Here is a 13849-nt window from a genome sequence, read left to right as displayed (position 1 = left end):
TAAGTTTTGCTGCTGAAGAGAAGCAAGGGTATCTGTGGTTAAAAGCATTTCATCTTGATACAAATTGACTAATTATGAAAGCCTGGCCCTATCAACCGATGGATCTAATAGGCATATTTAAAGTACCTTTGGAATTTCCCAGATGAAACTTAAAACACCTTGAAACCAATAAGCACTTCACAATGAAAAAGCAAAAGATGACCATAACAAATATATGATATTTGATTAATATGAAAGCATACGTTAAACATTATCCTACAGTTGTGAACATTCTGGGAAAAGCCTGGGAACATTCAAGGATATGATTTTAAGAGGAGTTAGATTTATATTCTGTAATCTTAACTGGAAAAATTTAGCAATAAATTAATTAGGGATTTTAGGATTGTCATATATGATACATTTAACATAAAACCTTTCTGTTTTAATTACTTACCATTTGTCAAGCGGTCAAACAAGAAAATGTCAAAATCCCACATTCCCACTTTGGATAGCATATGCTAGAACAAACAAATACGAAAAGGAAAATTACTGGAATGTCAAACTGTAAAGCAGATGTTAATTACTATTCCACCTTAATCAGTCACAGGATTGGTTGCTGCAACTTGCAGTTTTTGTTTAGGAAAGTTGCAGAGAGGGATGTGAAATATCAGACATTCAGGAATCAAATTTATTTATGCTGCATAAAATATCACTTGCACTTTTAACTGAGGAGTTTTTGAACTTGACACTAAAAATACCTTCAAAATGGAGCTCAAAACATGGAATAATTTAAATCAAAATATTATGAAAATATTCCCTTTTGCTGCACAAGTTTTTAATTGTTAACGTTCTGAAATCAATTCTCTTAGGTTTAATTACAGTAAACCAGTTCTAGCTCTCATGGTGAATATGAATGACATTTTGCTAAACAAACCAATACATGGGAATAGCTTTTATAAACTTAGATACAGTGCTTCTGCAAAGCTCATTCACATGCAGAAGACAATGACATGTGTGTACACTCCAATCATTTAGTCTATATTCAAACCAGTTCCAGATTCTTAATTATTTTCTAACACCTGGCACATCATCTTCTCTTGCAGAGGGTAAAAATTGCCTAGATGCATAATCCCAACATGGTCAGCTGTACAAGTTTTGTTAGAAATAAGAGAATTATATTTTGATTATTGTGAAGTTCCTTGCAGTGAACAGTCTCCATTTCCCAGCCTTTGCCATTATGGAGAGCTGTTGTGGGTTGCCTAATAGCTGCTCCATACCAGCTGAGAGACAGATGTTTTTTTTCAAGCGGATGAATGAAATCCTGTGTCAAGACTGCACTTATTTAAATCAGTAACTCAGCCAGGGATCCTTCATCCTTTAATAAATCCAGATTATAATTTTAGCTGACAGAATCTGAAAATGCTGAATAGATTTAGGCATTTTGTTGTTGCTTTGAGATTAAGACTTTAAAGCTGTAACCATAAAAAAGGAAAGGACAATCTGTTTGCTGAGAGGCAGGCAAGTAACATGGTTCATTTAAGCCACACAGCCATACATTTGTTTATCTGAACACCAAAATGAAACTAACATTCTCTGGAATGTTATTAAAAGAACTGGAGATCTGGAGACTTGTCTTACCCTTGCTTGCCCAAGGTAGTCCTCATCCAGTAGGTACAGAGAGGCTTGTGGTACAATTCCACGCAGTAACCGGGATGCATGGAAATACCTCTGGAAACTTAACAGTCTTTTCACTTTTTTCTTGGTGCCAATTTCCCCTGAGAGTGTAGTATCTGTGAAAAGCAACCAGTACAGAAACCATAAAACCCAAGATGAAGGATGACATTCTCTATTTAATAAGAGAATAGCACAATGTTTAAAGTAGTAATAAAAAATTCCATAAAGTTCAAGTTTCTTGCCATATGAAGAAGCAGTAGTCAAGTCTTTATACTTCAGTATATTTCTTTATTTCGGAAAAGAAATATGTTCCAATAATCAGATTGCTAATGTTGGACTTGGAAGATCTGAATTCAGCACACTGCCTGCCACAGACTTTAATGTGATCTAGGTGAAGTCACTCAGGGGTGATAACACCTACCTAGCTGTAGATGTCTAGCGGAAGCCTAAATAAGTAGGCAGTTAGGTATGGGAAGACTGCTCTTACTCCTCTGTGCCTCTGTTCCCTAGCAATGCAATTGAAAATAGCATTACCTTTCTACCTCAAAGGAGTGCGAGTAGAATATATTAAAATTGCATAGCACTAGCACACAAGGTAATCTGAGATATAAAATAAAAAAGTGACTCAAAAAGAGACCTCAAAATACAGTCTGAAAGCACAAATGTATGACTCATTTTTGGAAAATGAGAGAAAAGAGACAAAGGAGAAAGAATAGGTTAATAATCCTATTGTATTTTCTGCTGTACTTCCTATGCAGTAAGGGAAATTATAAATGAAGAAAATATTTTAGTTCAGTTAGGAAAGCAAGTACATTCAGGCAATACATTCACTTCTGGTTGCACAACATAACATGTCCTTTTCACTCAGTACTAGGATAATTCTAATTCTCTAATGCTGTATTAGGAGATTTTCATATTGGGCTAAATATGACACAAAACCCAAGGCAGTTTTTATGCAGTGATTAAATCAGTAATTAGAGTAATTAAATTACCTTACTATTAGTGAGAATAATATGGAAGCTTCCTAAAACTGATAATGACTTAGGTAATTCCATCTGAACTTCTAACTGCACTTCACAGGCAATTGTGATGTTTTCATTTTGTAGTCTGGTAAAAGTTTCAGAAAAAGGGAGGACAGACACCGGACAGTTGTTTGAAGGTAGTAAGACTCAACAGTTTTATTTGTAAGAGGAACCTTGTAAGAAATTGAAGATTAAGCACTCCTTTTAGAGAACAGTAATGATTGCTTGAGGTAAGAAGCTGCATAGCAAATCACTGGATTTCAGGTTTAAACAAGAGCTCAGGAAAAATACCCATGGACTGAAGATGACTCTCACTATTCTACTATTTCTTTTAACATAAAAATGCTGAGCGTTTGTTCTGCTGTGAAATTAAAATATGTCTTTGTATGCTGTCTTTATGAATATTAACATTCTGAGAGGGTTTTCAGAGAAGTTGTTAAGTTTTTTTGGATCATAGATGGTACAGTACAGATGTGTGAACACCTTCTGTAGTAAGCTTCTCTCTGAAGTAATCCAACAGCTATAGAGTGACACAAAGTCAGTAACAAACCCAAAATAATACATACTTACATACTGAGTGTCAATATATTTTCTTATACCTGTAAGTCTCTCACTTCTCATGGGCAGCCCAAAGACCCCACTGAGTTTTAATAATATAATCGTACAAAATAATTTTATTGCAACTTGACAAGCCATGTGTTTTCAAGAACGCAAACAGGAACAATGTCACTACTGTACCAGCCTGAAGGTTAGATTTTCATTTATTATGTGCCAGCACCTGTCTTAATTCTCTCACACATTTTAAAAGCTGGAACAATTTCATGGCCTGTTGAAGGAGTGACTAATGTAAGTGCTAACAGTTATCCAGTGACAGCAACATGTTGAGGAGCCGATAGACCTGTTTGCACATTTCTTTTCATTTATATAGCGCTGCTAAGAAGTGGCTAGCATTCAGTTTAATTCCCTGATAACAAAACACTCCTAAAATTAATTCACTTTTTAAACTTGTGTCAGCTGTTTCCCAACTTCCCAGCTTTCCCAGTTCTATCTGTGCCCCTAAACTGTCAACTGCTTTCAGGTAACATGTTTAATGCTTTGTACATTTGTGCATTAAAAAATGTGTACTTGTTCCAACTAATTTTTATCTAGGTTAACATCTGGTTTTTCTCAGTTAACGACAGTTGCCTGAAATTATCACCTATGCTCCCCTAAATTGCCTTTAAAAACTCACACGTAGCATTGCTGTGGACAATCCTAAGGTGAAGGTTTGGCCAGAGTCCCAACAAGCTGCTGCATGTTGGGTTAGGAAAACCTGGTTATTTTATCCTTTGGATCACCAGATTATTTCAGCAGCACAAATGATAATTCTGAAACCACAAACACATCAGGCTGAAATAAATAATTTCTTACTGTGAAACGTATTTTCTGAACTGAATCACTAAACTTTTTGCCTCTGCTTTGTTACGTTTCTCCATACAGTTATCATTGGTCTCAACTGAATCTTAATCATTGGCAAACACGACATGCTGCTTCAGACAGCAAGTTAAAATCACATCCTTTGGGTCATTTCAGTAATAACTGATTTGTTTATGAATCACAGGACTTGTCAGATGATCGCTATGACCCATAACAGATTACTACACCATCTGCAAAACTGTACCTTATTACGATGGTGTCTTGCATAGAACTGGACTAAGACTTTGTACTTCTTCAAGCACTATACACTCCAAACTATTACAATCTCTTCCCCTCCCTAAATCAGTGTCAAACAAAAAAAAAGAAAAGCACAGCCATATGAAATTGAGAGAAAAAGGACACTTAAAAAGAAGTGTAAAAAGTGAAGCAGCTGAGAGAGAATGCTCAAATTCTGTCCTCAGTTCAGCAGTCACATCCCAATCTCCCAGCAGCCAAGAGCCATTCCTAGCATATGGGATCCATTTGACACAAAATCAAGATGAAATTAAGAGTTTATGTGAATGACTTATGGTAATATGCTGAACATATCACTTCTCTATTGACAACTGTAAATTTCAATTTAAACTGTAAATATAAAATTTTGATGACTCTGTAAGTCATACAGTGACTCTGAAACATGAAGAGTTACTGATAGCTAATTAGGTTAAACTGAATTACAAGTAAATGGATAAAAAATACTGCAGGTATCACTGAATTTCAGTTGTGGAAATATGGGTACTAAACCGCATTCAATATTATCTAGTTAGAGAACACAAACTGCAAGGCTCACATGGGAAGGATTTAGTAATTATGTGCAATTTTGAAAGGCATTTGAAAGATGAACAAAAATGTCTTGTTTATACCCATAGAACTTCCCTTGAGAACCGTGTTTATCTTAATCATTGTGGAAACTTCTGAATGGTTTGTTTACCTAAAAAACCCCATCATCTGTATCTCTTAAAAGACGACCATTCTTATACCCTGTGGAGCTACTGCCTAGCATAGTGGTTGGAGAAGCTCTTTGTATACTGAGCAGAGTTATTGTATTAATTATATAGACATATTTTATCAATTACATACACATTTACAAAAGCATCTGTATGAGCATTCCTCACAAAGCTTAACTTCTACTTTTAAGAACACTGGCAGTCTGAGCTCGCAGCATATCTCCTGATTTGTTTTAGCAGGCAGCAAAAGTGGTTACATTTTTCTTCGGGTAACTTGATAGCTACATCACATATACACACATAGATGATGTCTGGATACTGCATATGGCCCTCAAGAGGTTAATAAGCTACAGGAATCAATGGGTTGCCTTCTCTCTCCTAACAAAGTTCCTCCAGTTACATAGTTCTGCTTGCCCTAACATGATCTATGGCTCACTACAGCCCAACCTCTGTTATTTCAGGGAAAGAGGTTTCCTGCTACCAGTTTTCTTTTAGATTTCTTTCACATTGCTGCACTAGCACATGCCCACAGGCAACATGAATATAAAAATGATGGAGGTTAAGTTAACAATGGTTAAGTTAACATCTAGAAACGATCACATAAATCAGATTTGGACAGGGATATACTTAACTCTGCACCAGACATTCATTACGTTGTTATTTTTCTTCCAAAGTAAACAAACTTGGTTATGCATTCAAATAAGGCCTCCAAGTTTTCCTTCACAGTATTGCCATTTTTACAATAAAAACAGGTCACCCAGCAGCAGAAGTGGATAACTACATGTTTATTAATTTTCAAAAGCCAACCAATTCAGAAGCAGAAAATGTTTCTCCTTTCCAAAAGGATGCAGAACAAATCAGGTCCTCAAGCACCTGCTTTTTACTCATACAGTTTATAATACTCTTCCCCCTCTTCCGAAGATGGAAAGGCATTCTGTACTCAGGTACTGCTCGACAGCTGTATGCCCAAAGAGTCAGGCAGGATTGGTAGAAAACTGCAGTAATATATGGAAGATAAGGTGGGATGATCAGACCTGCAATTTACTGTTCAGATAGTCTGCAAACAGTGAGGACTCTCGGAAACAATTTAACACTGGTCCTAATTTAACACTGGTTACGGAGGTAATTTTCTGCACTGGTTTCTGGCTTGACAGCTGATTAGAACGCTTTTGCTGAGAGTCCAAGAGACATGTAATTGACTTATGAGGAATAATTGGTGTTTGTCCATTTTTTTGTGTGTCGAATTATGTCAGGCATTTAGATCACCTTTACTGAAGTCTTATTTGGCATACACATTGCATTACTTGGTTGCTAAATTTTTCTTATAAAGAAGAATGAATAACACTGAGGATAGAAAAACATTACCGTGACTTTTTAATATCTTCTTACATCGTGGATTTATCATATTATCCAAAAGACAACAGCAGCATGAGTAGAGATAGCTGAGCTAGCACAGATAATCTAAAAAATAATTCCAAACTTTATATTTCAAATTTAAATTTTGGACTAGGCACTGGTAAGCTAGAAGAACAGATAACTTCATCTCTGCACTGCCTAGGCGTTCCCATTACCTTGCAGTCCAAAAACGCTTCAGAAGGGAAACACTGCAGTTTTGAAGAAAGCTGTGAGAAAATGCATGAAGTACCAGAAACCTATATAAAAGGTTTGTCACTTGAAAGCTTTCAGTCTTGTGCAGAAGGACCAAGAAGCTCAGCTGAATATCCCAGTTGTACTTCTCAACTGTCAGCAGCTGGTGTGAAAAACTGATGACAGATTTGCTTCAAAAATAGTAAAAGACTGCGTCAATTTTAACATCTGAACATCCACCAGTCATCACAACTAAGATGACAGAGATTCACACCTTGTACTATATCCTATCTACATACAAAGAAGTGTTGTACTGAAATCTTGTAAATGTAGAAATTTTCATGAGACTTCCTCAAACTATATGGGAATTCAAAAAAGTTGGTTTATAAACATTTTGGTTTTACTTGCTTCTTCTGTAATGTCTAAAAAAATTTTTTTTCCTTGGCTTTTAATCTTGAAGAATACTAGTCATGCAGTTCCCTCCCATCCCAAAATATATTCCTTTTGATACTGTTTGAAAGACACTACAGAACTCTAAAAATTATGCAGATTACTCCACTACGCCAAGGTCTGGAGAAACAAAGGTTTCAGAGACCAGTTAGGTAACAGAATATTAGACTTAATAACAGGAAGAGGAACACATTAAATCCAAATATAAGATTAATTTAGATGTGTTGCTTCTCACAATTTGCAGCCATTATTAGGGTCTTCAATCATCTTTATACAAACAAATATCTTGGCATCTTTTATTAAGCTTCCTACAAATTCTTAGGAAATGGCATGTTGTGTTCCATTTTACCACAAAATCGTTATCATTTCAATATGAACCTTAATTTTGTCACTTCAGTCTTCACACAGCAGTACAGTCAGGACCTATTATCCCTAAAAGTGCAAATTTTCTATAGCTGATTACAGTTTCTCCAACGGGAAATGGTACGTCCCCTCCCCCTTCACTCTGCTTGAGAAAAAGCAACATAACCTGTAATAAAAACCAACTTCCATTTATCATCTTAATGAACCCTTCTCCTTGCTCTTTCTCTTCCTCTGGTCATTTGGAAAGTATCCTCAGTGTTATCTTCAGTACACCCTTTCCCTTTTCTAATCAGGGAAAAGAAGGTGGGGTGTCAGAATGGGTCACACATCATTTGGAAACTTTTAAAGGGACATTCTCTGTTGAACTGATTCCCAAATCTGTATTAAAAAAATAAATAATTTACAAACCTCGATAATCAGGTCAATGTTCACTAGGACTTTCTGTGTGAAGCACATCTAGCTTTTTGTTTGTTCTGCTTCCTCTTGTAAGTCCTCTTAAAGCCCTCATAACCCAAACTACTGCATTTTGTTAGCATACGAGGGCAAATGCACCAATGAATTTTACATTCTGCCTTTCATTTTCTACAAATGTAGCATAAAATCTAAATAAGGAGCATGAATGGCAAGAAGTAGCAAACACTTTTCAATCTACTTTGTAATTAAATTCTGCAGATAACAAGTCTTAAAAAACTTGTCCTTCCTCCCCCCAAAACCCCAAACCAATATCCTGATCCAAAAAAAATCTTGCTGTTATTTGATGAAAATAAGAAAGATGAGAACCAGACTGATTTCCAATGACAGAAAGAATTTCTGAATATAGTGAAGTGTTACTATAAAACAGAACAATCTTTGTGCTGAAACATAACTAAGATAATCCCAACTCCTCTTGCTTGAATAGGAAACTGAAAGCAAGGCCAAAGGCCAGTTCTGGAAATGTTCTTCCCATCCAAACCAGACATAAGCTAACCAGCTTAAGAAGCTCATGTGCCTTCAGGATGTTGATGAGTATCTTTTGGATGTGTTTATCCATGAAGAACTAAGGAAGGCATTTTGTAGCAATGATGCAGACCTCATAAGATCTCTCCCTTCCTAATTTAATAAACATCTGGAACTTTGGACTCATCTCCACAGGCTGGGTTGGGATCTGAATAATCCAATCAGCCCTTGAAACTTCCTCACAAGACTTTCAGTGTCCTAATTTAACCTGGGTCAGAAATATCTGTAAAGGCATCTCACTCCCACTTCTCTTTCTAGCCAAAGGCAACAAAACAAGACAGTTAACCAAATTCCTTTTAACCTCACTAATTTGGGTTCAGGTTACTTGATGGTTCAGTTTTGGGTTGGTGGATGTGGTTAAGTTTTATTTTCCCTGGAGATGTGCCCTACCTGAAAGCCCTGGAGTTGTTCAAAATCCAAACCCCTAAATGAATGTAAATTTTGCAAGTGGACCCTTCTGTAGACAGGCAGAAACCACAGATTGAAACATCCACAGATTTCGGTTCTTTGACATGAAGACTTTTTCATGAGTTCATATCTTTCCTTACTAGCCCTGAAAATACTTTTAATTTCTGTAGTACCTAAGTCATCACGTGCCTGCAAAGCATCACTTTATTTGCAAAACACATCACCTGGTACCAAAAGTATATTGTCTATACTAATTTAATTTGCTAAGCTAAGCTTAAAGTGGAGGGGGTTCTTTTGGACTCAACTTCTGCCTGCATGGCAACACTAAGATCCTGTGTAATACCTGATATACCTTTGGAGTGACTAACGACATAATTTTGACCTTTTACATATTCTCATATGCCACTCTGTGCTCCTGTTGTGCAAGGTGTAAGGAAACCGAAATCTCTTTGGGTAAACATCATTTTGATACTCGGACTCCTTTCCCTTTCCTTGTTATTCCTCCTAGATCAACATAGAGAGAAGTAAATTCTATCAGGCACTGTGGATGGCTTACTGACAACAAGTGGATGCAAGATAACAAAAACAATGGTATGACTGATACGATGACAAACCCAAAGCATCCCTATTCGACAATTAGTCAGGAAAAGTTAAAAATACAAGCAGAAACAAATTTAATTATATTTCTCCATATTAGAAGATTAGAGGCTAAGAATTTTGTCATTTGGAAGCAAAAAACTCAATCCAGAGGCAAGCTTAGCATAAACAAAGTGGGAAATGGAGAACCACTGTTCAAGTCTTAACCACGTCCTTGTTTTCTAACTTAAAGCTGGAGAAGCAAATTTGTAATTGAAGTTACTCATCTCAAATGTAAACTACTTTATTTTGTTACTCCACTTAATTTCAGCGATTTTATTCCAGGCAATAAAACAATATAATTGGAACAGGGTGAAGTCTCCCTGGTTATCAGTACACGCCAACCTACAGTTCTAGATTTGTCACAAGGAATTATCTTAAACTTTTGGTTAATGCAATGAAGAAATGTACCATCACAGTCACCAATACACCTCATCACGGGATAATGAAATCTATTTTAATCAGTGCACATGAGTCGGTGGAGAGATCTGGTTCAATGACTCAGTGAGCAACTTGGTCAATCAGAGAACTAAATTATTGCTCCCTTACACTTCAGTGCTTTATTTCTCAAACCCAAACTATACTTTGCTCAAAAGGAAAATTGAATCAAGTTAACTTTCACTGCAAAACCATTTCAAATTCTAAATTATTACACTGCACATATTCACTGTAATGCCTCTTTTGTCCTGTGACATAAAAATGTTCATTTGATTCACAGAAACGCAGAAGTGCCAATAAACTGCCACAATGAATTTTAACCTGCATTAGTTAAAGTTACAAGCCAGAGCTACCCAGTTCAGAGCCAAACCTTCCTAGAATTTGAGAGCTTTGGTTTGGTATTAATCTTACACCATTTATACATTGTATTCAGCTGCTCCATGGCACCTAACACTTGTCTATTCCCATCCCATTAATCCTTCTGGAAAATAAGTTTTAAATGCTAAGTCATTTTTAATTATACTGTTCCCATTTAGGGAATTCCCATTTTAGGAAACCCTCCTCACATTTTCATGTAAACCGACAGGGGTCTGCAAAACTTGTGTCTTGGTTAGGAGCCTGTAAAGTCTGAATATTTGTTCATAAGCACCCTAGTCAACATAAGTCTCAGGTCTGCCATTGTCCAGCTTGTTTTTTTCTGGGGTGTATCTGTTGCCATCAGGAGCAGGTGATCCCCTTGCCTTTTTACAGCATGATGGAAAAATGGATGGTGGAATTTCCTCCTGGGCATCTTCACACCAGGCTGGCTAACAAGCACCAGCTGCCACAGGTTCCCTGGGAGAGGACTTGCTCCATAGCTTCCCCTGAAGCTTCTGGCTTCATATCATCAACATAAACGACTATCTGGTTGGTCATGCAGGTTTCCACAAGTTCCAGAGACTAACTCAGGACGATAAGGCAAATATATGTTCCTTGCAATGCAGAACTGAGGTAACAGGGGGTTATTTTATGCTCACTTTTGTATCTCAGAATCACCTTAAGAGTCCCAAAACCCACCAGTGCAACTACACTGCCAGGAAAGCTTGCAACTTGGCAGAGAAAAGACAGGAAGACATTAAAGCCTTGTATCTCCTCCATACAGGATCCTGCAAAACCCTCATGGTCCCGAGAGCCTGGCACTGACAAGACAAAATAACGCTTACTAAGTTCCTATATATTGCAGAGAGGCACCAGAGGAATGTGTAGAAGCATCACAGACATTAGCTCAAGCAGCAAGAAGCCAACATTAATCCAGTTGGCTTCAGTTAAGGCTACAGAAGATCCCATTTTCAGAGCACAGGGTTTTCCAATCCAAAAAGACTTAACAGTGGCTTATGTTACACAGTGACTTTACTGCAGGACTAGAAAAAAACCAAAAGATATGGTCTACTCAGTGTTAACCCTAATAGTCGTAACAGGGAAAAATCCACTAGTTTGACTGAATCCCTAAGTATGTTAAAAGAGTTACATTTAAGTAACCTTTATTCTGACATTAAAGAGGAATGGCCTGATTTTTTTTTTTAAATGTCAGTTTTCAAAATGAATATCAACTCTGTTCAAGAATGGGCTTCAGTGTTTTCCCTTACTTTAAAACAACGGTGGTACTGTTATTTGGAATGATTCTTCATACTGTAGAGGGAACAATCACTATTTAAGCTCAGTTTGTTTGAACTAGTGAGAAGCTGGAGTAATGTTTATGCTGCATTTCTTTGAAACTTTTGAGGACATTCGCCACAAAATGTTCTATGCCTCATCCCTCCTATACTGTAAACAGCTTTCAGTTTACAGTTGCTGCCTGTCAGTCATTGCCCCCAAACAAATGTAACAGTGCCAAAAATTTACTGCAAGTATTAATTGCCAGTTTTCAGAAAAAGTTTGTAGTAGTGACATTTCATAAGTTTGTTTTTGATAGGATGTGCTGCACCATGGGTTTTGATGTTTATATGGCATACACAGCAGAAGTGGATTTGACAGGTGTATATGAACAAATAATACATATGTCTATTTACTTCCTGGCTCTGACACTGAGCATCTTCATTAACCTGTGGTCACTGAGAGAGTCAGGCCTAGCGCGCTTGCCATCTACAAGATCTCATTTCATTTTGCACTGAAAAATTAAGCCAACACCACTCCCTAGGCAGAAAGCAGTAAACACATAAAAAAATCTGAGAGCAATAAGAAATGCAAAATCAGGACCACTGCTTTTCCTTACACAGAGATCACAATCAGCCACGGTGACTTCTTGCAGTTTACAGAAAAGCAGTGAAAAGAATATCAAAGGTCCCAGGGACAGAGAATACAGGAACATAGAAACCTGGGTGCTCCTCCTCCATAGTACAAGAGGTGCACTGCTTTTAATCTCAATAGTTACAGGAGAGGGGTTATGCGGAGAGCCCTGCTCCTTCTATGATCAAAGGCTCAGTATTCACCAGCATCTCTCTCTCTCTCCATGGGTCCCTCCCTTGATAGCCCACAGCCAGTACCAGCACTTCCCAGAAGCCAGCATCATCTGAGGGACGGCAAGATTCATCTATGAGGGATAAATGTGAAAGGCCTGTCACCAAAGAAAGAGCTGAAAAGTTTTTGATTTCTTTAACCAGGGAGAGGAAAGAACAGATGATGAGAATTTTAAGTAATGTGTATGTATTAAAAAATAAAAAAGGAAATAATTAATTTAGTCACACTCAATTGTGAATATACATTCACTTCTACTTCATGAATGAAAATAAGTGTTTTATTGTCTCTCAGTCTCTAGAAGGGCATTGATAGTAATATTTCCAGCCAGTCTAAACCAGCTTTTTCTTCACATTTTTCATTGGCAAGCCAGGATTAAACTAGCCTTAGAGCTCTGCTGAACCAGTACATTATTCCCTTTTCCCTGGGAAAACTGCTGGACCCATCTTACCCCTTATGCCTTTCTACACTAGCCGCAGCAAACACTCTGATTGGAGCGAGTCCAGAGAAGAGCAACAAAGCTGGTGAGGGGGCTGGAGAACAGGCCTTATGAGGAGCGGCTGAGAGAGCTGGGGTTGTTTAGCCTGGAGAAGAGGAGGCTGAGGGGAGACCTCATTGCTCTCTACAACTACCTGAAAGGAGGTTGTAGAGAGGAGGGTGCTGGCCTCTTCTCCCAAGTGACAGGGGACAGGAGAAAAGGGAATGGCCTCAAGCTCCACCAGGGGAGGTTTAGGCTGGACATTAGGAAAAAGTTTTTCACAGAAAGGGTCATTGGGCACTGGAACAGGCTACCCAGGGAGGTGGTTGATTCACCTTCCCTGGAGGTGTTTAAGGCATGGGTGGACGAGGTGCTAAGGGGCATGGTTTAGTGTTTGATAGGAATGGTTGGACTCGATGATCCGGTGGGTCTCTTCCAACCTGGTTATTCTATGATTCTATGATTCTATGAATCAGAGCACAAATCCTCCCCTTCCTGATAGTCCCTCTTTTCTCCTGACTCCAAGACAGATCTTGCCTTCTGTGGCTGGACTTTGTCCTCCATTCGCTGCCACCTCCCTCCCTTTCTCTTCCCCAGGCATTTGGGCAAGCAGTTACAAAAAGCACACATAAAAGTTTGGTATGATACTTGCTTCTTAATGAAATGCATAATCGAATCCTAGAATTGCTAGGTTGGAAAAGACCTCTGAGGTCAATGAGTGCAGCCGTACCTGTCCACTACTAAATCATATCCCTGAGCACTTCATCTACCCGACTTTTAAATACTTCCAGGGATGGTGATTCAACTACCTCCCTGGACAGCTGGTTCCAATGCCCGATAACTGTTTCGGTGAAGGAATTTTTCCTAATGTTTAATGTGAACCTCCCCTGGCACAGCTTGAGGCCATTCCCTCTTGTCCTGTC

The 13849-nt window shown here is 37.9% G+C and overlaps 1 protein-coding gene across 3 annotated transcripts in view; it reads right to left on the bottom strand.

Annotated features, from left to right (window-relative positions):
• Nucleotides 1-13849, bottom strand: part of PDE7B (phosphodiesterase 7B) — a 173859-nt gene that overhangs the window by 21583 nt on the left and 138427 nt on the right. For all 3 annotated transcript variants that reach the window (XM_069851976.1, XM_069851977.1, XM_069851975.1), the window contains 2 exons: nt 1618-1769; nt 434-497 (listed from right to left, as the gene is read on the bottom strand). In XM_069851976.1, the coding sequence (XP_069708077.1) occupies nt 434-497; nt 1618-1769 (216 nt within the window). The remainder of the gene's footprint in view (nt 1-433; nt 498-1617; nt 1770-13849) is intronic.

This window comes from Phaenicophaeus curvirostris, chromosome 2 (assembly GCF_032191515.1).
Source record: "Phaenicophaeus curvirostris isolate KB17595 chromosome 2, BPBGC_Pcur_1.0, whole genome shotgun sequence".
NCBI classification, from domain to species: Eukaryota; Metazoa; Chordata; class Aves; order Cuculiformes; family Cuculidae; genus Phaenicophaeus; species Phaenicophaeus curvirostris.
Note: the sequence above shows the minus strand (reverse complement) of the source record. Positions and strands in the feature narration are given on the sequence as shown.